Source organism: Malus sylvestris, chromosome 11, assembly GCF_916048215.2.
Source record: "Malus sylvestris chromosome 11, drMalSylv7.2, whole genome shotgun sequence".
In the NCBI taxonomy this organism is placed as follows: domain Eukaryota; kingdom Viridiplantae; phylum Streptophyta; class Magnoliopsida; order Rosales; family Rosaceae; genus Malus; species Malus sylvestris.
This window is the reverse complement of record NC_062270.1, coordinates 10,959,715-10,981,123: the sequence shown is the minus strand read 5'-3', so window position 1 is coordinate 10,981,123 and position 21,409 is coordinate 10,959,715. Positions and strand designations below refer to the sequence as shown.

Here is a 21,409-nt window from a genome sequence, read left to right as displayed (position 1 = left end):
GCTGTTCACTACCATTTCGAGATATAATGAAGCTACAGAAACAAGTAGAAGTTTGAATATATCCAACGCATGATGTAGATTTGGTACATCAGAATATTCACTTTCCCGTTAATGCAGAAGCTTTCTGATGATTTTGCTACGCTATAGGGCAGTTTGAAAACGTATATGTCCAAGTGAGATAACATACAGCACAGAATAGCTATCCCACAAACAGACCATTATTGTACGTACCACCATCGAACTAATCTATGATACACACACCAATGCCTTAAAATCCAGCTATCCAAAATTTGCAATTAAAGCTTCCACATAAGGGGAGAGGAAAAAAGATTGGATTTGGGAAAATTTTGGTAAAAATATTAACTCAACGACAACCTGTTCATAACAACATTAGAGGATACATATACTTGAGACAAAATAAAAAGAGATGAAGAGGAAGCCCAACTGCTTACCGGACAATCTGGGTCAGCTCAAAGGTAGGAAGTGACTGACTGCAATGTTTTATCACTCCCAGCTTTGTTCTCATCCTCAAAGAAGTCCTGCAGTGCAATCATCTTAATAGTGCTAGACTTTAAGCTCTTTATTGCTTCTGCGGTTGACAAAGCTCCGGCAATAGTTGTTATTACTGGAATCTTGTAAGCAAGGCCCGACCTCCTCAGTTGCCGTCCATCAATCTGATCAAGTGCATCACCCGAACTTGTGATCACCATTAACTGGATTTGGCCATTAGCAACCATATCAGCGGCATGAGGCCGTCCTTCATGAAGTTTCAGCACTCGTTCCACTGGAAGTTTTGCTAGCTCAAGAATATGAGCTGTCCCAGAAGTTGAAACAATCTTAAATCCAAGTCCCAAAAAGGCTTTGGCAATCTTTTCAAGATGAGGTTTGGTCAAATCATTTAAGCTGAGGAACACAGTGCCAGTAAGTGGCAGCTTCTGCCCAGCAGAAATCTGAGCCTTGGCGAATGCAATGGGAAACTCGTAATCAATACCCATCACCTCCCCAGTGCTACGCATCTCAGGCCCCAGCAACACATCACATCCCGGGAACTTCTCAAATGGAAGAACAGCTTCCTTTACTGATACATGTGCAGGAATGACCTCTTTTGTGAAATTTAGATCATGAAGAGACTTCCCAGACATGACAAGAGAAGCATATTTAGCCAACGGATGCCCAATCGCCTTGGACACAAAAGGGACAGTACGGGAAGCACGAGGGTTTGCCTCGAGTAAGAAAACGTCTCCAGACAAGGTAATTGCATACTGACAGTTCATCAGCCCACATACATTCAGCCTCTTAGCCAATTTTGTAGTCCATTTCCTAATTGTGTCTAAGCAAGAAGCAGGGATGGTTTTTGTTGGAATCGAGCAAGCAGAGTCACCAGAATGGACTCCAGCCTGTTCAATGTGCTCCATTATCCCACCAATGACAACATTCCCCTGAGAGTCGGCAAGTGCATCGACATCAATCTCAATGGCATCAGATAGATACTTGTCAATCAACACAGGGCGCTCTGGGTCCACTTCAACAGCATTTTCGAGATAGGTCGCAAGTTTTTCGTCGCTATATACAATCTCCATGGCTCGGCCACCCAATACATAAGAAGGCCGGACAACAACTGGGTACCCGATGTCCTTAGCGATGGCAACAGCATCAGCTTCACTCTTGGCAATACCTCCTTTTGGTTGTTCAATCTTTAACTCATTAAGGATTGTATTGAACTTTTCCCTGTCCTCAGCATCATCTATGGAAGCTGGTGAAGTACCCCAAATGCGTACATGTCCGTTCCCACTAGCACATTCAGGCTTGTTCTCATCTAGATATCGCTGAATAGGAAGAGACAGCTTCAGTGGTGTTTGACCTCCAAACTGCACAATGATACCATCAGGTCTTTCCAAATCAATTATATTCAGCACATCTTCGACAGTCAGTGGCTCAAAATATAGACGGTCACTTGTGTCATAATCAGTGGATACCGTTTCAGGATTTGAATTCATCATAATTGTCTCATATCCTGCTTTCTGTAGAAGAGAAGGGAGAAGCAGCATATCAATAGAGGATTTAAGCAATTTACATGTCTTAAATGCATAGGCACCATCTATTCATCAAATTATACAAATAGCAGGTAATCTTTTAGATTGGAACCTATGATTGCACAGGACAAATATACGTAACGGCGGCCAATGTATAACTATGTTTGCATGTATGTGCATTAATCACACAGGAGGAATTCCTTCTTCCATTAAGTTCATTGATGAAACATACGTACCAAATTTAATAGAACTATATTAGATAACAGATACATGATATTGCAACTCCAGATTTCTTATCAACTGCCACTGAAAATGAAGTGTATCACACTCACCGCCCCCAAGTCTAAATCCCAAAGGCATCTTGCTAGAGCAATCCAATTGCAGTTTTGAAGACAAAAAGGTCTGACTGCTCAATTTGTAACTGCCTAATTCTGCAATCCTACTTGCCCAAAAATAATGCATGATTCATGAGTAGGATCTATTACTATTATGACTAATACATCTAAAACCAATTGCATTCAGCTAATGCAGCCTAGCAATTAAAAGTTAAAATATCTATATGTTGCTTAGGAACTTAGGTTCACGAATGAAAAGGGTGTGGTAGTGGTAGGAGAGAGAGTTGAAAACGAAAACATAGGCAAGTGGGCAATAAACATATCAGAGACAAACCTAGAGACAAACCTGAAGTGCAAAGGACGTATGGCAACAACAGTAGTCAAACTCGATCCCTTGACCGATTCGATTTGGTCCTCCACCTAAAATCAAAACCTTCTTACTTTGGGTGGGAGCTGATTCACACTCATAGTCATAGGAAGAGTACATGTAAGGAGTATTGGCCTCAAACTCTGCAGCACAAGTATCCACCCGCTTATATGATGGAGCAACACCTAGTGATAGTCTCTTCATCCTGACGTCTTTTTCAGAGGATTTAGTGGCAAAAGCTATCTGTTTGTCACTGAAACCTCTCTTTTTCACTTCGTAGAACTCATCCTTTGTTAAATCAGACAAGTTTCTTGCCAGAAGGTATTGCTCCACATCTACCAGCTCCTTAAGCTGTGTGAGGAACCATTTGTCAATGAAACTCAACTCATGAATATCATCGACCTTCATACCCCTCTTCATTGCAGCATATATGGCATGGATACGCTCTGGGTTAGGGACTCGGAGGCTATACTTCAATTGTTCCCAATCCCAGTCAAGCTCCTTAATTTTAGCACAGCCCCATCCAGAGAAACCACATTCCAAAGATCGAACTGCTTTCTGAAAAGACTCTTGAAACGTGCGACCCAGCGCCATTGACTCACCAACAGATTTCATTTGTGTAGTCAAAATTGGTTGTGAACCTGGAAATTTTTCAAATGCAAACCTGGGAATCTGTACAATTCAATACAACGTGAACAAGTAAGAAATGGCATACAAACCAGGTCTAAGAATGCATGGATAAACAAAAATGTATTTCTATCAATGAAATGAACAACGACAATGATTGATGACGTTCCTCCATGCATAAGTAATGGTGATTTAGCATATAATCCAGGAAGCTGATGAACAATGATTATCTAATATTTGAATAAAAAAGCTTAAGCCCCAAGACCCCTTCTAAGGTCTAACCATTGCATCATCGCTAACATGTGACTAAACAAGTATAAAGCACAACGTGTTTAATCAGTGTCTAATTAGAGTACTGTGTAAAGGTAATGAAGAAGCACTTGCCTTGGTTACTACATAATCTATGGAAGGCTCAAAGCTAGCCGGGGTCTTCTTTGTAATGTCATTAGGTATCTGATCCAATGAATAGCCTACCGACAACTTGGCAGCCATTTTCGCAATGGGAAAGCCGGTAGCTTTGGATGCCAAAGCTGAGGAACGAGATACCCTCGGGTTCATTTCAATCACCATAACCTCACCATCAACGGGATTAACGGCAAACTGCACATTGGAACCGCCACATTCCACTCCAATCTCCCTTATGATAGCAATGGAATAGTCCCTCAGCCGCTGATACTCCTTATCCGTCAAAGTTTGAGCCGGTGCCACAGTGATAGAGTCCCCGGTATGAACCCCCATTGGGTCGATGTTCTCAATGGAGCATATAATCACCACATTGTCAGCCAAGTCCCTCATCACCTCAAGCTCATACTCCTTCCATCCCAACAACGACTTCTCCACCAAAACCTGAGACGTCACACTCGCAGCAATCCCTGCCTTACAAATGTCCTCAAACTCTTCTCTGTTATAAGCAATGCCACCTCCAGTCCCTCCCAAAGTAAACGCTGGCCTAATAATCAGTGGAAACTCTCCAATTTCATTTGCAATTTCGATACATTCCTCCAGCGTCGTGGCAATCCCTGATGGCGGGGTTTTCACACCAATGTTCTTCATGGCCTGCTTGAACAATTCCCGGTCCTCTGCTTTTTTGATGGCCTCCAGCTTTGCCCCGATCAATTCCACTCCGTATTTAGCCAGAGCCCCGCTCTCGGCCAGCGCCACAGCCAAATTCAGCGCCGTCTGGCCGCCCATAGTTGGCAATAGAGCGTCGGGCCGCTCCTTCTCGAGAACCTGCTCGACCAGCTCGGGCGTCATCGGCGTAATGTAAGTCCTGTCGGCCAAGTCCGGGTCAGTCATGATCGTGGCCGGGTTGGAATTGATCAAAACGACCTCGTATCCATCCTCCTTCAGCGCCTTGCACGCCTGAGTCCCCGAGTAATCGAACTCGCAAGCTTGCCCTATCACAATCGGCCCGGCTCCGAGAATCATAATCTTCTTAATGTCCGTCCTCTTCCCCAGCTTCGGCGGCGCCCCATCTTTCGCCGCAGCAGCCCTGTCATTAACCGAATCGCACCGGACCGAGTTGACTCGGCGACAACTCGGACGGTTAGTGAAAGTGGCGAGCTGCGACGGAAATGATCGGAGGCGCAGAGAAGGAACGGCAGCGTTTCGCGCATCGAACTTCTTGGAGTAGAGGACGAAGCGGAAGCTGTTTGGTTTCGACGAATAAGGCTTGGAGTTGCCGAAGATTGAAAGCTTCGGGGAGAGAGACTCGCCGTGGCTGAGGCAACGGTCCATTTCTTCTGTTGCCGGAAATAGAAGCTGTCACGGTGGAGGCTCAGAGGTTAGAGAGAGAGAGGGGAGAGAGAGGGGAGAGAAAGGGAGATCGGGGAATTAGGGTTTTGGGATATCCAGCTTTGTTGTGCTATTGGAAGTGTGATACAGTGACTCTGGAGTTTTGGGAGTATCTGTTTGTTTGCTGGGGAGGAACGACAATGCAACGGGACAGTGTGGCGACGCCTCAGATTTTAGGGTTTTTGTTTTGTCAAATCATATCAAATGCTTTTGTTTTGCTTTTAAACTTTAATTGGATTTGGGCTTTGTCCAAGAATCGGCCCATAATCAGACGCTAGACACCCAACAATTACCCATTTGAGAAAGTGATCAAGTGGTCAAGTAATTCACGTGTTACAATATAGATATGGACGAAAGAGTTGACGTGTCATCGTAAACTTACATAACGGCTATTATTTATAAGAAAAGATAAGTACATCGAATTCACATGATAAGAATTAGTCATAAAAAGTAAAGAACATCATAATCACGTGATAAACGTGTTAAGATTAGGAGACAGAACAGAAGATACAATCGTTACAAGACATATTTAGAATCTCTCCTTTATAGTGACATGCCGCATGACAGAGAGATGGCAAAATATAAACCATTTCATCATTCAAATTTCAAACCCTAAACTGCAACACAATTCAAGAGATACAGTAAATTTATTAATCATAAATCCCTAGTATGTAAACCACGTATTAAATATTTGCCATACGTTGAAATACTACACCGAAGAGTTGTGGTCATTCACGGGAGAAAAACTTAACTATCTAATGTCGTAGACAATAAGCTCGTCTCTCTCTATATCTCTTTAATCGCATGAATAGTCAGACGATGATCATGCAACGAAGGAAATTGAGAGGGGTATATACAAAATGTTACACGGAGTCCCTCTCCATCCACTTACTTTTTTTTTTTGGTAACATCCACAGACCTTTTTGGTCCGACGTTCATGCATCATTTAAAACACAAATTTTTAGATCATCATGCATTAGCAATGGGAATAGTTCAAAACAGTTGCCAACTAAAGGCAAAGAATACTCAACAAAATGGATCAGTTCACTAAATTAAACACTTCCATTCTCAAGAACACAAATCCATAGAGGAAACACGGTTAATCTCTTTCTAGTTTTGTTTGGCTTCAATTTTCTTCTTCTCCCATAGTCGGTCTAGACCGCCGTCAGCATCTCCCTGAGGAATAAAAAGCGAGACAAAAACTCAGAAGCGGAACTAACAGTCTTCGTAATTGCGAGTGTCTGAATTAACTGGCATATAACGAAACCAGAGTGTAAATGCAGAGTAGAATTAGACATCTGCGTAAAACAGGCATGTCATGAAAAGTGTTGAAACGAGGGAAAGAAGGAGAACCTGAGCGCGGACGTAACCACATAGAGCGACAGTGGAGAACTGGCCAGTGTAGATGCCATGTTCGTCCAGATGACCAACGTTAATCTGAACGGAGGCGTGGTCCTTTGATGTAATCAACCTGTTGGTCGCCGAGCTGCATCCACAGATCACATAATTTTAGGAGAATACTTCGTATCAAAATCCCAAAAACAAACGATGATATAAATCACAGAGTATTCATTACACCAGATTGAATACCATTTCCTAGGAATGTAAAGCTCAGTGATAACGCCCTCTTCGTTCTGCATCTTGGTCGACGAATCGACTACAGCAGCAAAACAAAATCCAAATTCACACAAAGCTAAATTGGTTGCTGAGAAAGATATCAAAAATTATGACTGTGTGTGTAAAACATTGTGTTCGAGAATCTGAACTGTCAAATTCTAAAGCTAAATTGCTTTAAAAAAACAATCTATCAAAATTACATATCCGAAAGTCGAAATGCATAGCAACGTTCCATCATAAATACAATAATCTCCACCTGTTCAAGCATAAATGTTTGTCACTTGATTAGGGTTTAGTATCATGCAGACTATAAATTCATACAAGTTCCACAGACCCAAATGGCTACAATTTATGGGGCAATACGACCCACCATAAAATCAAACTTTTGAAGCTATAACGACAGGTGCGGAAGTATTATTCAAAAAATGCAAAGAGACATTGCCAATTTCAGAGCATATACTTTTGAAGCTAATGTATACACTGTAAGATAAACCTTTATAACATATTAACAGCAGAATAATATAAACACATACACAATATAACCACTAACCTGTCGGAGACATGTCGAAGGGTACGAAGGATCTTCTGCTACTCTTCTTCTACCGTATGCAATTGTCTCAGTGAATGGGGCTGAGCTTTTGGGTTTTTCTTGCGTTAAAGAGAGTGCAGGGACCCCAAGTATTTATATTATCAACAGTAGTAATCAACAAGGACACTGCCCATTATGTGACTCCTTATTAATCTAACCTTATCACTGTTATCACTTATTATTCATATCCTATATAAGAGTTGTAACTCTATCATGACTGTTCAAGCTAGAAACTCTAATACATATTCCTTATCAGCTTACAAACATAGTTATTGTTAATCTCTAATGGTCTCACGTGTATAACAAAGATCCATCCAAGTGTTTAGCTCTCTTTAGAACTTACATACACACACACACATATATATATATATAGATACATTGATATTTTATAATGGAAAGAGAGATTTCCGATAGGATTCATGAAGATTTAGAATGTACTAGAAGAGAGAGTTTACCTTTGGCAACCGTCACACTGGAGGCGGTGGCGGCGGCCGCGGCTGCCTCAAGAGTGCAAGGAACAAATGGCCTTGAGCTGTGCGGGCGTTAGGGGTCCGACGGGTTCTTGTTTCCACCCCAAAATAATGCAACTGATCATTACAAATTTGACCCCAGAAGTTTTTGGTGATTGTTTGACTTTCGTACTTTAGTTTTGGGGTTTCATTTTTGCCATGGACGACATGGTATTTTACTATTTGTAGGGGTGCAACTTAGGTTAGAAAGTCAGCCTCTAAACTAATTAACCTTCACAATGGGTTTAGATTTATTTGGGCTCGAGTTTAAATTGGGTTCAATTCGCTAGAGTTCGAGTGTTTCTCAGCTTTATTATCAAGCTAAATCTTGTAACTTCTTATTTTTAAGATTTTGCAAAGAATAAACTAGTGTCTTACCTCTTGAACTATAACATCTGTTGAAGGAGTTCACTTAAGTTATATTCAAGTGGTAAAGTGATAATTTACTCTTTTTTAAAAGGTAAACCAAATAACGTCAATACTAGTTAAAATTCAATTTCGTAAATTCATGTAAAACTTAAAGTTACAATTCCACAAATCAATATCCACTAAAAAGTGAAACCAAAAAGTGTCGAAACCAATTGTTAAACCATTGCAAAAATACAATTAAACTACAAAGCTTCAATCAAAGAAAACTTAAAACGAAAAAAATCATTAATTGGGTTTCCAAACAAGTTGAGTAAGGACGGATTTGAGTTGATGTGATCAAAGTTGCACTTTTAAATATTCATCTCTTAAATGTTAACAAGAAATTTGTTTGTATGCTCATGCAGGGTGACAAAAATCTATTTTTTTTCTTTCTAAACTTGTATCCTATTATATCTATAAATTGTGAGATCTATTTATTTTATCTTGGAATGATCCGAGTCGCAATAGATCGGTTGCTAACTAACTTAAAAAAATTGCCTAAAGAAAAAAAAAATCAGACTAAGGTCCAGATCTAACAAACAAAACCGCACTACAATATATCATCGGGTTTGTACTGATTTCTCACCTTAATTTATTAAAATTTGAACAAAACTTGTATTTTATTAGTAATTTACTTGCCTTCAATTTGAATTCAAACCGGTTCAAATTAGACCATGCCCACCTCTAAGGCCATCTCCAACCGATCCGACCAGAGGGCCATAGGGTCAAAAATAGCCCGAAATGACACGAAAACCTTCTCCAACCGAGGGTTAGGCCAAAGGGTTTGTGGGCCCTACTTGGCCAAAAACAACAAATCAGGCTAGCGGACTGGCCATCTCCAGCCAACCAGCTAGCCCACTTTTTTTTTTGGACGATTTAAAAAAAAATTCTTATTTTTTTCTACACCATTTCTCATATATTTTTCACTATTTCATACTATCTTACCTCATTTCTAATAATCTTCATATCTCCAAAAATCTTAACTATATTAATTCAATTATAAATAAATAAATTATGTTTGGCCTAGGGCCCTTTGGCCCCCTTGGTTGAAGATGATTTTTTGTCACAGAGCTATGTTTGGCCTATGATCCTTTGGCCCCTTTTGTTGGAGATAGTATGAAATATGATATAACACTGTTCATTAAAATATAATTTCTTGGATGGCTATGTGGTCAAAGAGAGCTCTCTGATCTTCATTCGGTTAGAGATGACATAAACCTCCTCTTATGAGTTACCCAACAAAACCGATAATCAAATGAATAATCTGCTTAAATCCCTTGGAGGATGATCATTTGTTGAGGACAAGCAATCAAAATTAGAGCTAATGGATTCCCATAGTGCAGTCTAAACAGATTAAAAAGCAATCGCAAGCGTATTCACACAAAAATTCGATTCATCGACGTATTAAACCGTGTTTTGAGATGACATGCACAAATAGAACCCCGATCTATATATTATGGCCGGAGACAAATAAGCATGTGACAACACTGCCGGATAATTAGGGATAATATAAACAACAAAATTAAAGCAAATCCTTCCTTGTTGTGGTTGCCGTTCCCCCTCTAATCACATTGCTTAAAGAAAAGAAAATCCAAAAAATATAAAAGCGGAAATACTGCCGACTTGAACGATGCAATATGGTGTCATCGTCAAGCAAACAATATAAAATAAAATAAAATATTCAAATCCAAAAAAATCAAGAAAATTTTAACGAAACATTTCCGGTCCTGTTTAATTTTTAAAGAAAATAACATTTTTAATCTAAAAAATCATTTCTTGTACTATTCACTTACAACACATTTTTGTCATTTTGATTAAAATTCAAGGTTTTCAAGTTCTTTTCATTAGAAAAAATCAAATGTCAAAAATATGCCCTTTCTATTTTCTTATGAACGGAAACGACACCGTTTGACGGCAAAACGCGTGTCTAGAACCTCGAGAAAGTCAAAAAAGGGACTCCCGTCTAGTCTTCCGACGTTCATTGACTTGACTCCGTTTCCTTGGTCGATGCATGCTAAAATGCGCTGGGGGTTGAGTTGGTGACGTGCCTTTTTATTACAAAGCCAACGGTAGAATAGGAAGAAATAAGCAAAATCTAATTTCCCTGCACTTGGCAAAACCAGAAAGATATCTTCCTCAATCCTGCTTTTGCTCAAACAATCCTCCTCTGACTTCTCTCAAAATTTTGCTTCTGCTTTCTGGGTTCAAATTCTGCTTCTGCGTTCTTGGTTCTGTCTGTTTTGTGCCACGTTTGAAGCTGAGGATCACAAATTTGGTGGAATATTTGAAGATTTAAGTCGGTGGAAAATGGTTCTGATGAAGGAATTGTATCCTCTTATATTTTCGCTTAATTATGTTATCTGAATCATGGGTTTGAATTATTTACCATTTTATCTGTTTGCTGAGAAAATGCCGTTTGAATTTCATTCATGTTGTTCTAGTTTAGATTTTTACTTGGGGTGGTGGCAGATATTGGATTAAGACAAAACTGAGCAAATTAAGGGTGTTTAAATGTGTTAATCTGTTACAAATTAAGGGTTGGTTTGGTGAATGAAGAACAATGAATAGGAAGGCAAAGTTCCAATCTTTGCTGTTATTAATAGGGGTTGTTTATGTCCCTCGCATTGCGGGAGCCTTGTTAGCTTAGGGCCGCCCTTATTCTTATTGTTCTTTATGTATTTAGCTAATTAGAACTGAATGCTACTTAAAGATTTTATCTTTCATTTATCTGGTAAATTTGTATGACTTTTGCAATACAAAAACTATGTCCCCTTTCTTTTGAGGTTTCCTTAACTCTTGTCTTTTCAACTGGGGACTTGCGTGAAGTCGTATTGTCATGCCCGTGTCATTGGAAGAGGTAAATGTAGTTCAAGAGTTCATGATTCTGTGTTCTACTAAAATTTTAGCGAAGCGATTAGTTTTGTTTAATTTTCACTTGTAAAAGAACCGTGGAGTGATTGTTAACCACATATTTGAACTTGAACTGCAGTATCAAGTAGCCCAGACGTACATGGTCATGAAGATGCAGAAACAGAACACGACCAGTACCGAAGGGGTGGAAATAGTAGAGAGTAGACCCTTTGAAGATGATGTATTTGGAAAGGGTCACTACAGTTCTAAAATTTATCGTCTACAAAGGTAAAACCGGTTCAAATTTGTCCGTTTAAGTTTCCGTCGCTAAATTGTTTATTTGATGATGTTGAAGTTTGTTTCTTCAGTTGAAAAATAATGTATTTTGGTCCTGATTTTACCACAGCATTGTACCACCTATGTTCCTTCATATATGGTGGCCTCACTGTTTGTTTACTCTCTTTTTTCGGCGAAGTGGATCATCTGTTAATACTGTTTCATTTAGACGTGTATGTTATGCATTCCAAGGTTACTTATCCATTCATTTTCTTATTCCAGCAAAGCTCCTGGTTGGCTTACCACTTTTGCACCAGCAGAAGCTCTCATCATGCAAGAGGAAGCCTGGAACGCATACCCAAGATGCAAAACAGGTTTTCCAAGCGTTCTTTAAGTCAATTGTTGTATACCTTGTTTTTTAACACATTTCGAACTAATTCTAATGGGGATTTTGGTTGGTTGCAAATGTATGGCCAATGGCACAGTAATCAAGGTAACCTTTCTTGTCCATCTCTGAAAACAATTGATACTTCATCTCTTCTTGGACTTTTTAAAATCAGAAGCATGATCTTGTTTTGGGATGTTGCAGTGCCCATACTTCACCAAGTTTCAGCTGACCGTCGAAACCGTTCACAGAGCTGACAAGGGCGATTCGGATAATGTAGGTTTCTAGAAAAGTTTTCTGTTCTTTTATTTTGCAACTCTTTTTGTAGCCCGAAATTTGTAATTTAATGGCTTCATCATCCTCTTTGATACTTCGTTAACTATAACCTAGGTTCACGGTCTAAGCAAAGCACAATTAGCAACTAGGGATGTGGAAATTGTTGATATTGCTTCATCAGCAAGAGATTACTGGAGTTACATAGTTGGCACTAACAACACGGACTTATCCCAATTTACATCAGCGAAAACTGGACGTGGTCCACTTTTAGAGGGATGGCAGGTTGGAATATGCCCTACCAGGAGCTTAATCTTATTATGTATTACTTTGTGCTTGAATATTTATTTATGAGATGGATAAGATGATGCGCTCTGATTATATTTATCTTAGATACTTCTCTATCTAGCTTTCAACCTGTTAATTATTACTTTTAAATTACAGGATAAGTCAGATCCAGTTATGACAGCCTACAAACTGGTCACCATTGATGCACCATATTGGGGTTTTGGCAATAAACTTGAACAAGCTTTGCTATTGGTAGGCTCTCTTAGATTTTGACCGTTATCATTTATTATTTTTGTTATACGTCTTTTGGTTATGACGAACGTCTTCTATAATACAATAGCTACGCAAATGGCAGCATCACTTTGTTTTTGTATGAAAAAGACAACCAATAAGTTAGAAGTAGTTAATTTCTTTTTATAGTTCAGGTTTGTTTTGCAGCAGAATGGGGCAATGTTTACTTTTGTTGGAAATAAAAAATAATGATACGGTGGAAACAACGAGACCAGAAAATTAACCTTGACCAGTCGTAACCATTGGTTATGTAACATGTCCGATCTTCCACTTGTCAATTTTCTATATGTCCCTAGTCACAGACATTTCTAGAAACTTTCATTATGTCACTTTCTTTGGGTTGGAACTGTACCAAATCAACCTTCTTGATAAAATATTCATCTCTATCTGATTGGCTTTAGAACAACATACATATGATGTGAGTAAAGCATTAAAACTCCAGTGGAAGTATCAGAAGATTGATATCCTCTAAAAAGCTAGTAAACTGTGTTTGAGGTCACCTTGTCCTCGTCTGCACTTCTTCTTTTCTCTATTAACAAATATTCGCTTTCTTATTTTCTAAGAAAGATTCTAAGCGGAGTGAAATTTTAAGTTTATATTGGTTTCCAGTTTCACGTATTTGTGAAGTTTTAGTTCATTTTACTCTTTTATTCTTTTAACTGTTATTATAACCGGGATACTTTTTATAGGGTGAAAGGGCTCTTTTCCTAGAAAGCCATCGGAATTGTTTTTCTTGGATCGATGAATGGTTTGGAATGACAGTTGAACAGATACATGAAAGTGAACGACATAGAAACTCAGAGGTATGAAGGTTCTAGACAACAACTCATTCAATAGATGTTTCCAATGTTCAATGAAGTTATTGCTTATAATGCATTTGTTTCTATATTTCATTACCTATCCAAAGAAAAATAAAAAAAAATGAAGCCTGCATACGGATTATGATCAACTTATCCATGTTTTGGTTATAGAAGATCACATTTTCATAAGCCAAAGTTACTTTTATTCCCCGTAATTTACTAATAGTTTCAATTTGGGATTCTGGGGCATCTAAGCAAATTGGAGTAACGTCAACCTTGTAATTTGGAATTGGTGTCTGTCACACAAATTGAAGATCATAAGTAATAGACTGACGCAACGTCTAATCTTTTCATTTTAGTTCTTCTTACTCATTGTTTCCAGTCATTCAAATTAATTTACCAGAAAAAGAGTCATTCAGTTTGTATTTAGTGAAATGTATCAGCTTTGTTTCGAGTGTGGTTCTTCTGTGACAGTCTGGTTAGTTTCCGTGCATTCCCAGACTTCTGTGCTTGGCAAATTGCAAACTTCTGTTATATTTTGAAATTGAACCTTGCAGTACAAGTCAATGTTGACTTACTTCCAAACCAATGATACATCATCAGTTCTTAACGACTGCTATTCCATGCTGCAGACCCAGGAACTTGGGAGGCCAATTTTGGTGAAGAGTCTAGAAGATTTTGACCAGAGATTATTACCTGAAAGTGAAGAAATTTATAGCGGGCAGAGAACTCAACTTTCAGCTTAAATCCATTGACTTCCGTTGACATGGTGCAAATTCTTTGTAGGTGTGCTGCGTTCGACAATAATCACGTGCATCCATCGCATAACAGTAGGCCTCACCTGTTTCGTATTACACTGTGCCGGTTGTGCTGCAGAAATTGTATGTGACATGCCCGGGTTGGAATTGTTTTCCTGCTGATTTTGCAGCATAAACATGACAGAATGCATAGCACACTTACATGTAGCATGCCCAGATAAATTATCAAAGAAAGGAATACCCAGCATGGAAATTTTCTGTTACCTTTCGAAAGAATTGTGCATCAAGAATGGTGGAAGCACCACATTCATAATTTGGTTGCATTCCAAAATACATGCTGCATTTACAAATGATGAGTTTATATACTGAGAAATGCTGCAACAAACTTGTGCAATTTTCATCAATTTCATTTGGCGAACGGTAGGGATTTTCGTACTCCCAGTTTCTCCTCCTGCGCTTCTCCCTTGTTTATGTACGTTAATTCTCCTTTGATTTAATCAATTATAAGGCTAGAAACAAGGGGATGGAGCATAGAATGAGAAAAAGAAACAAGGGGAAGGAGTCTAGAACGAGAAAAGGGGAGCGTGAAAATCACTTCTCTTTTAGAAACAAATGACGAACAATAATTTATTGATTCTTTCTTTTCTATATGAGAAACAAATCAAACTATCAGAGTCAAATTACTTGGAGGAGTTAAAACCTCTCCTGAAATTCATAAAATGCGAGTATCAACAAGCAAGTTAACCAGTTTCCCCATTTCACTCATCGTTCGATTCGTAAGGAAGTTGATTGAGATCCAAGTCTAGTTTTTCAGGAACTATACTGATCTCACGGTCTTCTTCATCCACCGGTGCTACTTCTGCTTTCCCCGGAGCATTTTCCACTGCCATTCTATAGTTGTGACCTCTCTTGTGGCCTCCCAGAGCCTGACCTGTTGAGAACTTGCAGGGGCAGATGTTGCATACAAACTGTTTGGTCTCCTGCTCCACTGCTTCAGCTTCTTCTGCTCTTTCAAGTACTTGGTTACTGGTAGCACTAGAGCCATTGTAGTTTCCCCTTTCAGCATAAGTAGCACCAAATTCTTGAGTTCTCCGTGGAATCTGGTAGCGGGCTTGGTCGAGTAAAGCCGTGTCTTTGATTGGCTTTTTATCTGTTTTTGAAACTCCCTTCATCATCGCCTTCTTCGACTTCACCTTCCAACTAATCTGATCAGCATTCTCATCATCGTCATCTTGTTCCACAGAAATCTTTTCTTTACCTCCAACACTTAACTTATTCAACACAAAAGACACACTCCGAGAACTTCTACTTTTATCCAGAGTTTTATTACTTCTACCATCAAGTTTCAGCTTGATCCTCAATGGAGTATTGCCTTTGTATCCACGAGGCGACTCTTCTATTGCCTTCTCCGATGCAGATTCACTAACTTGGTCCGCTGCATACTTACTACTGAACCCCGATTCGTTCACGTCACTCATCGTTGCATCTGATCTACTGAACCTAAACTCTTGAGGCTTGCTTGAAATCTGGTTGAGGGTTTGATCGAGCAAGCCAATATATTTTTTGGGTTTTGTACCTCCAAAACTTTTACTTCCCTCCATGGTAATTTTCTTACTACTTCTACCATCAAATTTCATGTTCTTGGAAGAAGGGTTACCTTTGTATCCAACTGGTGACTCTTCTATTAGCTTCTTCCCTCTGAATTCACGAACTTTGTCTTCACCATTAGGATCTCTTTGGTTAGCAATCCTGCGTCTTTGTTCGATCTTCATCCAGTTTACTAAAAATTTTGCTGCATCGTTGTCTGTCTCTATGGTGTGATCGGAAAAACTACTGTCACCATCACCATCATCATTGTCATCATCACTGGAGTCATTTTCGTACGAAGAAGATTTGCTCTCTTCCGAAGGAGGCTGAACAGCCCCCGGAGGTCTCACACCTTTCCAATCTCTTTCGCGGTGGAGTCTCATGTGTCCGTGCAAGGATTTGATTGATGGAAAATCCTTTTTACAAACATAGCACGAGACTTCACTGCTGCCGCCGCCTTCATTGGAAGCAACATGTTTCTTCTTCGGCTTAAACAATGCTTTGTTCTTCTTGGGAAGAAGAGATTGATTAAAGTGAACTTTTCTGTGACCTCCTAAAGCTTTTCCATTTTGAAATATCTTCCCACATTGCTCACAAACCCGATCTCCGCTTCGATGATGAACAACGTCACTGTCTAGCACTACTTGTTTACCCTTATGATCATCATCGTCACTTACCGGAACTTGTTCTTCAGTCTCTTGTGAATGCACATCATCATCCACGATTTCTTGATTTTCTTCTTCTTCATGATCTTCTCTTAGGTGCTCGTTTTTCTCTTGGAAGTCTTTCATGAAGAATAAGAAAATCAATACAAAATTATTTTTTTTCAGCTAAACTGATAGAAGGGTTGAGTTTCCCTTTTGTATTGGGTTAGGGTTCTCACTAGAGAAGCTGGTTGTATAACAAACTCTATGATTGACACCCTATCAAAAAGTTTCAAAACCCTAATTGATTTTCTCTGAATTCTGGCTGCTTTTGTTTTTGGTATGTTTTTTTGGAAGTAAAATAATCGCCCCGATTAATTAGTGGAAATTAATTAAGATATGATATGGAGATTAATTTGTGACTTTTAGGGGTTTGGCTGAAATCTCTGATGATTATCCCCTCCAATTATGAGTTGTGCCTAGATTAGTATGTTTGAGTACCCGATAAGTTTGCTGTAATTAATCAGCTGGGGTAAAATGGGGTAAAAAAATATTGTTGGTTGGGGAAGATAACGGCTGGGGTTCAATTGTTCAAATAGGACTCGAGCAACTTTTTGTTTAATAATATTTAATTGGTCAAAGATTAGTCCTAGTGAAAATTCTAATTAGCTTTTTAGTCCGGAATCGAATGCTCCGCCAATTTTTTTTTTAACATATATAAGTTAATTGTAATTAGTTTATAATATATCGGTTTACTGAATCTATGATCTTAATGTCATGTTGTTGTAATTTCAGAATATATCTTACTTGTTAGCTTGGATCATGACAGAAATATGGGTTATTATGTGTGCCTCCTAGTGGATTAATTCCCTTTTGGCTTGTGGAAATGAATTGATGGGAGATCAATTTCCATATGTTTCAAGGGGATGAGAAACGAATTCATTTCCTATATTTGGTAAGTTGGAAAAGTAAATCAAGAAATATCATTGTATTTCCTTTCCCATATGTTTGGTCTGTTTTCTTTGAGACGACCCATGTTTGATTTGTGCAACAATTGGAAACAAACCATCTGAAATTAGTATAGGAACGATGGAATTGGTATAGGAAGAAGTCATTCGCATTAAAATGTTAACTAACCATTTGAAATTATTAATTTTAATGAATCAAAATCATACTGATTTCCCAATATAATTTGAGAGGTTTATTCTCATGATCTCTGTGTAATGTGATTTAGTGATAGACCTAAACAATGAATTGCTTCGATCATTATGCAACATTATAAACTGGAAAACAAAAGGTGGAAAGGCAGCTAGGATTTCTTAATTTTGCTAAAATCTGCATGTGTATGTTGTATATAAAGCATGACTGTGTGAGAAAAAGAGATGCAATCCCTTCTTTAAGAAATAAGGAGATTTAGTACTAGTTTGATACTGAGGTGTTTTTATAAAAAATGGGTATAAAAAAAGCTAAGCTAAAAAAAAATGTTTGGTAAACACTTAAAAACAGTTTATTTTCACAGTTTTGGGTGAAAAAAAACTGAAAATGTGAAGTAACAAAAATGAGTTTATTCTCACAACACAGAAGAAGAAGTTTTTTTTCAAAGCACGTCAATACTAAACCAGTCCTTAAGTTGGTAGCTAACATCTTTTCTTTTGGATACCTCTTTAAATTTTTTTAAACAAACAATATTATTTATATTAGAAAAAGTGGTGTGACTAGCCTCACAATAAACTTTTTGGATGCCTCTTTTATGTAGGATTTTTTATTGGATACTTCGTCTAGGAAAGAAATATTTGTTGAGAATCCAACAATAAATGGCTATTTAATTTGGTTGTCGACCAATTAGGATTTTTTTTATTGTTTTTTTGGTACATCGATATTTTCATATTAAGAGGCGGAGAGTTCGGCTAAACCCCACAATGGTCAACTTAATTTGGTATTGAATTCACCATCCATGAGATTCGAACCTAATACCTCATTTCTAAATGAAGAAGAATACCACTAGACCGTAGTACTGAGTGACATTGACCAATTAGGATTTAATCACAATAAACCCTGTTGGGATTTAACCACAATAAACCCTGCTAATCGACTTTCAACGTTATGGTCTCAGGGTACGTTTGGTGGTCTGGCTTGGATCAGATTTGGTACTTGAAAGTAGTCAGGTTAGGATTGGACTGGATAGGCATTGAGTTTTGTCTAATGTTAGGCTAGTATTGAAAAAGTGAAACTGTAACTAACTTTTGTTCACTGATGACCCTATGTACGGGAAGAACAAAAATCACTCATGTTACACAGAAAGAAGTCTCGTACAAAAACAATCACATCCAAACCAACATTATCCCAACTGCTTTGGAAATGAATCCAGTGTTTCATGAACACACCAAGATATAGATATTGATTGCCTTATTGTACGTGAACGAATTCAGTAAGGAAAGATGACAACAACTTATGTTTCAATTAGGCAACAACCTACATTTTTACTAAGCAACTTGGGCAGGAGACATTTCTTTATCTACTTGGCAAGTTGAGTGTTCTTGACATTCACACTCTAACTTTTGCCATATCAAAGATTTTTACCCTAGCTCACTTCTATCCCTGGGTAGGACAATTCAAAACTAATGGTTCAATCTGTTGCAACAACCGTGGGGCAGTGTTTCTTGAGGCCTACGCCAACTGTCCCGTATCAAAGATTTTGGACAAACCAGATCATCTTGGACCAATTAAACAACTCCTTCACGCTGATCATATGACGTCACCACAACCTGAAGGCACAAGCCATCTAATACTAGTGTTAAACAAGAGTCCAAGATAATGTAGAATGTTAGGATGATATTGTTTAGTTGTTATACCGAGAGGATATTCCTCAATGTACTCTTGTGGGTATAGCCGTATAGGCCGATGCTTTACAGTGAGCACATTCGTCAAACCGGACTCAAATGGACCATAAAACTTGGGTTGCAATTCGCCAATGCTAAGCGAGTCAATCAGTCATCAGTAGTGATGTTGCTGATCATCACCCAGTGGTGAAACGCTTCCTGCTGCAGAAATATTTTCTGCTCCAGCTTCTCTCTTTCCACCACTAGATTTCCTAATTGAAGAAAGTTGAGGTTCCACCATAAAACCAATTGGCAATATGGGGATTCATTCTCAACAGCACACCCCACCCCGCCACAAAATACATTAAAGAAAAGTGTAACACAGAAAGATTTGTGTTTGGTGCCTCAAAGATTGCTGCTCTCAAGTCCAAAGCTGCTAGTTCCAGCGTGCCAAACCCTACGTGTGTTGAAGTTATGCCCGCCCTCATTTGGAAATGCGCAATAGAAGCATTGAGATCAAACTCGGGTCTTATAAAGCAATCCATGTGGTGACAATCAGTGAATATGCGGGAAATACTGCGACGACCCTTGGCGGAGAAAATTTTAATGGGGAGTCTAGTGGGGTAGTGTATGGCAAAGAAAAAAAAATCAGATATTCGTGGTCGTCATCCTCAAGTAGCCGCCGATGATAACGATCTTCAAAGCTTGGTTGCTGAATTGGGGAAAAGCACTAAGGAAGTTAAAATAAAATATGGTACTGGAGTTAGTGCGGACGAGGCATTTGAAATGTTCAGAGTTTGGGAACCTCATCAATAGGGATGATATGGAGAGTTATGGTTGCAGCAGTACGTTCAGAGTGCCCTTTTATGCAGCAGATTTCGGATGGGGAAAACCATCATGGATTTTTATCGACAACGCGGAAATGAAGAGTTTAATTAAGTTCACGGATACAAGAGATGGCGATGGAATATGGAAGCGTCCTTACTTTCAAGGATGAAGGGCTGGTTTGGTATTGCTGTGCTGTGAAAATAAGCGGCTGTGCTGTGAGAATAAGCGGCTGTGAAATAAATCAGCAGAGTGTTTGATAAACTTTTTTGTAAAAGTGCTTTTGGAAAAAAAAAGCAGTCAAATAGTGGGTCTTTTCATTAAAGAAGCATTGTAGCTCCGTGTGCTTTGAAAAAAAGCCATTTTTCCAAAGCTACAAATAGCAGCTTCAGCTTTTTCCTTTAATTTCAGTTTATTCTCACAGCAGCTTCCAAAATAAGCCCTTTTTTTTCAGTTTACCAAACACCTAAAACCCTCACAGCTTTTTTTCATAGATGTTTTTTTTTTAAGCACCTCACTCCCAAACTAGGTCGAAGACATGGCCATAATTGAAAACAATAAGGAGCTGCTTGCGGATGGGCCAGCCCATTACGGGAGAGATTTTTCAGTGTGACCGGTACACGGAGTGGTACATCACGTATCACTAAATAAATGGTGGGATATGTGTGCTAAAAAGTTAATAACTTAAAAAATAAAATTTCTCACCATTCCTATTAAAACACGTGGTGTACACTTGTGTTCCTGTTACAACTAAAAATTTCTCCTATTACAGAATAAGGCCTAATGCAAAGTTATAAAATTATCAATTAATCATAAGAAAGATGTTTTGTTGACAGATAACCAAGAAATGTATAATCACTCACAATTAGATTTGATATATTTTTGTTGAACAAACGATATTATTTACATTAAGGGGGTGGGGAAGTAGCCTAAGCCTCACAATGAGCTAGCAATAATGTGGTTCGAATTTGCCTTTAGCAAAATCGAACATAACATCTCTCACTTACAAGTGAAGAAGAATGTCATTAGATTTGATATCAAGGGTGAATAATAAATGAATGTGGTTTTGGTTTAAAAATTTGATTTCCCTAACATTATTCTAAATAATTTCAACATAATAATCTATGAGTGACATTATTTAATTTCACCTACCAAATTATAACCCTCTCATTATCCAAGAAGATTTATACAATTATAACATAATAATCTGCCGAGAAATACACATGATAGTGCTCGTACTACCCGCACAGGCTGCAGTGCAATTGGTCATTTCGCCAGTACTGGGCACGGCGGCAAAGAAATCCTTCTACGGGGCTAGGGTAGTAGCCTAGGAT

General features: G+C 38.6%; 3 protein-coding genes across 3 annotated transcripts; 1 reads left to right on the top strand and 2 right to left on the bottom strand.

Moving 5' to 3' along the window:
- Positions 1 to 335: 335 nt before the first annotated feature.
- LOC126589424 (carbamoyl-phosphate synthase large chain, chloroplastic-like) lies at positions 336 to 5,333 on the bottom strand. Its single transcript, XM_050254714.1, has 3 exons — positions 3,747 to 5,333; positions 2,715 to 3,407; positions 336 to 2,021 (listed from the first exon to the last, which is right to left on the bottom strand). The coding sequence occupies exons 1-3, from the start codon at positions 5,097 to 5,099 to the stop codon at positions 471 to 473; spliced, it is 3,597 nt and encodes a 1,198-aa protein (XP_050110671.1). The 5' UTR covers positions 5,100 to 5,333; the 3' UTR covers positions 336 to 470.
- Positions 5,334 to 6,145: 812 nt separating this feature from the next.
- On the bottom strand, positions 6,146 to 7,415 carry LOC126591505 (40S ribosomal protein S21-2). The gene is made up of 4 exons (XM_050257205.1): positions 7,324 to 7,415; positions 6,747 to 6,813; positions 6,510 to 6,642; positions 6,146 to 6,332 (listed from the first exon to the last, which is right to left on the bottom strand). The coding sequence occupies exons 1-4, from the start codon at positions 7,334 to 7,336 to the stop codon at positions 6,267 to 6,269; spliced, it is 279 nt and encodes a 92-aa protein (XP_050113162.1). The 5' UTR covers positions 7,337 to 7,415; the 3' UTR covers positions 6,146 to 6,266.
- Positions 7,416 to 10,342: 2,927 nt separating this feature from the next.
- LOC126591435 (uncharacterized) lies at positions 10,343 to 14,585 on the top strand. Its single transcript, XM_050257112.1, has 9 exons — positions 10,343 to 10,606; positions 11,106 to 11,136; positions 11,269 to 11,417; positions 11,688 to 11,898; positions 11,995 to 12,066; positions 12,181 to 12,348; positions 12,508 to 12,603; positions 13,332 to 13,445; positions 14,075 to 14,585. Exons 4-9 carry the CDS (start codon positions 11,848 to 11,850, stop codon positions 14,186 to 14,188), a joined length of 615 nt encoding a protein of 204 aa, XP_050113069.1. The 5' UTR covers positions 10,343 to 10,606; positions 11,106 to 11,136; positions 11,269 to 11,417; positions 11,688 to 11,847; the 3' UTR covers positions 14,189 to 14,585.
- Positions 14,586 to 21,409: the final 6,824 nt, after the last annotated feature.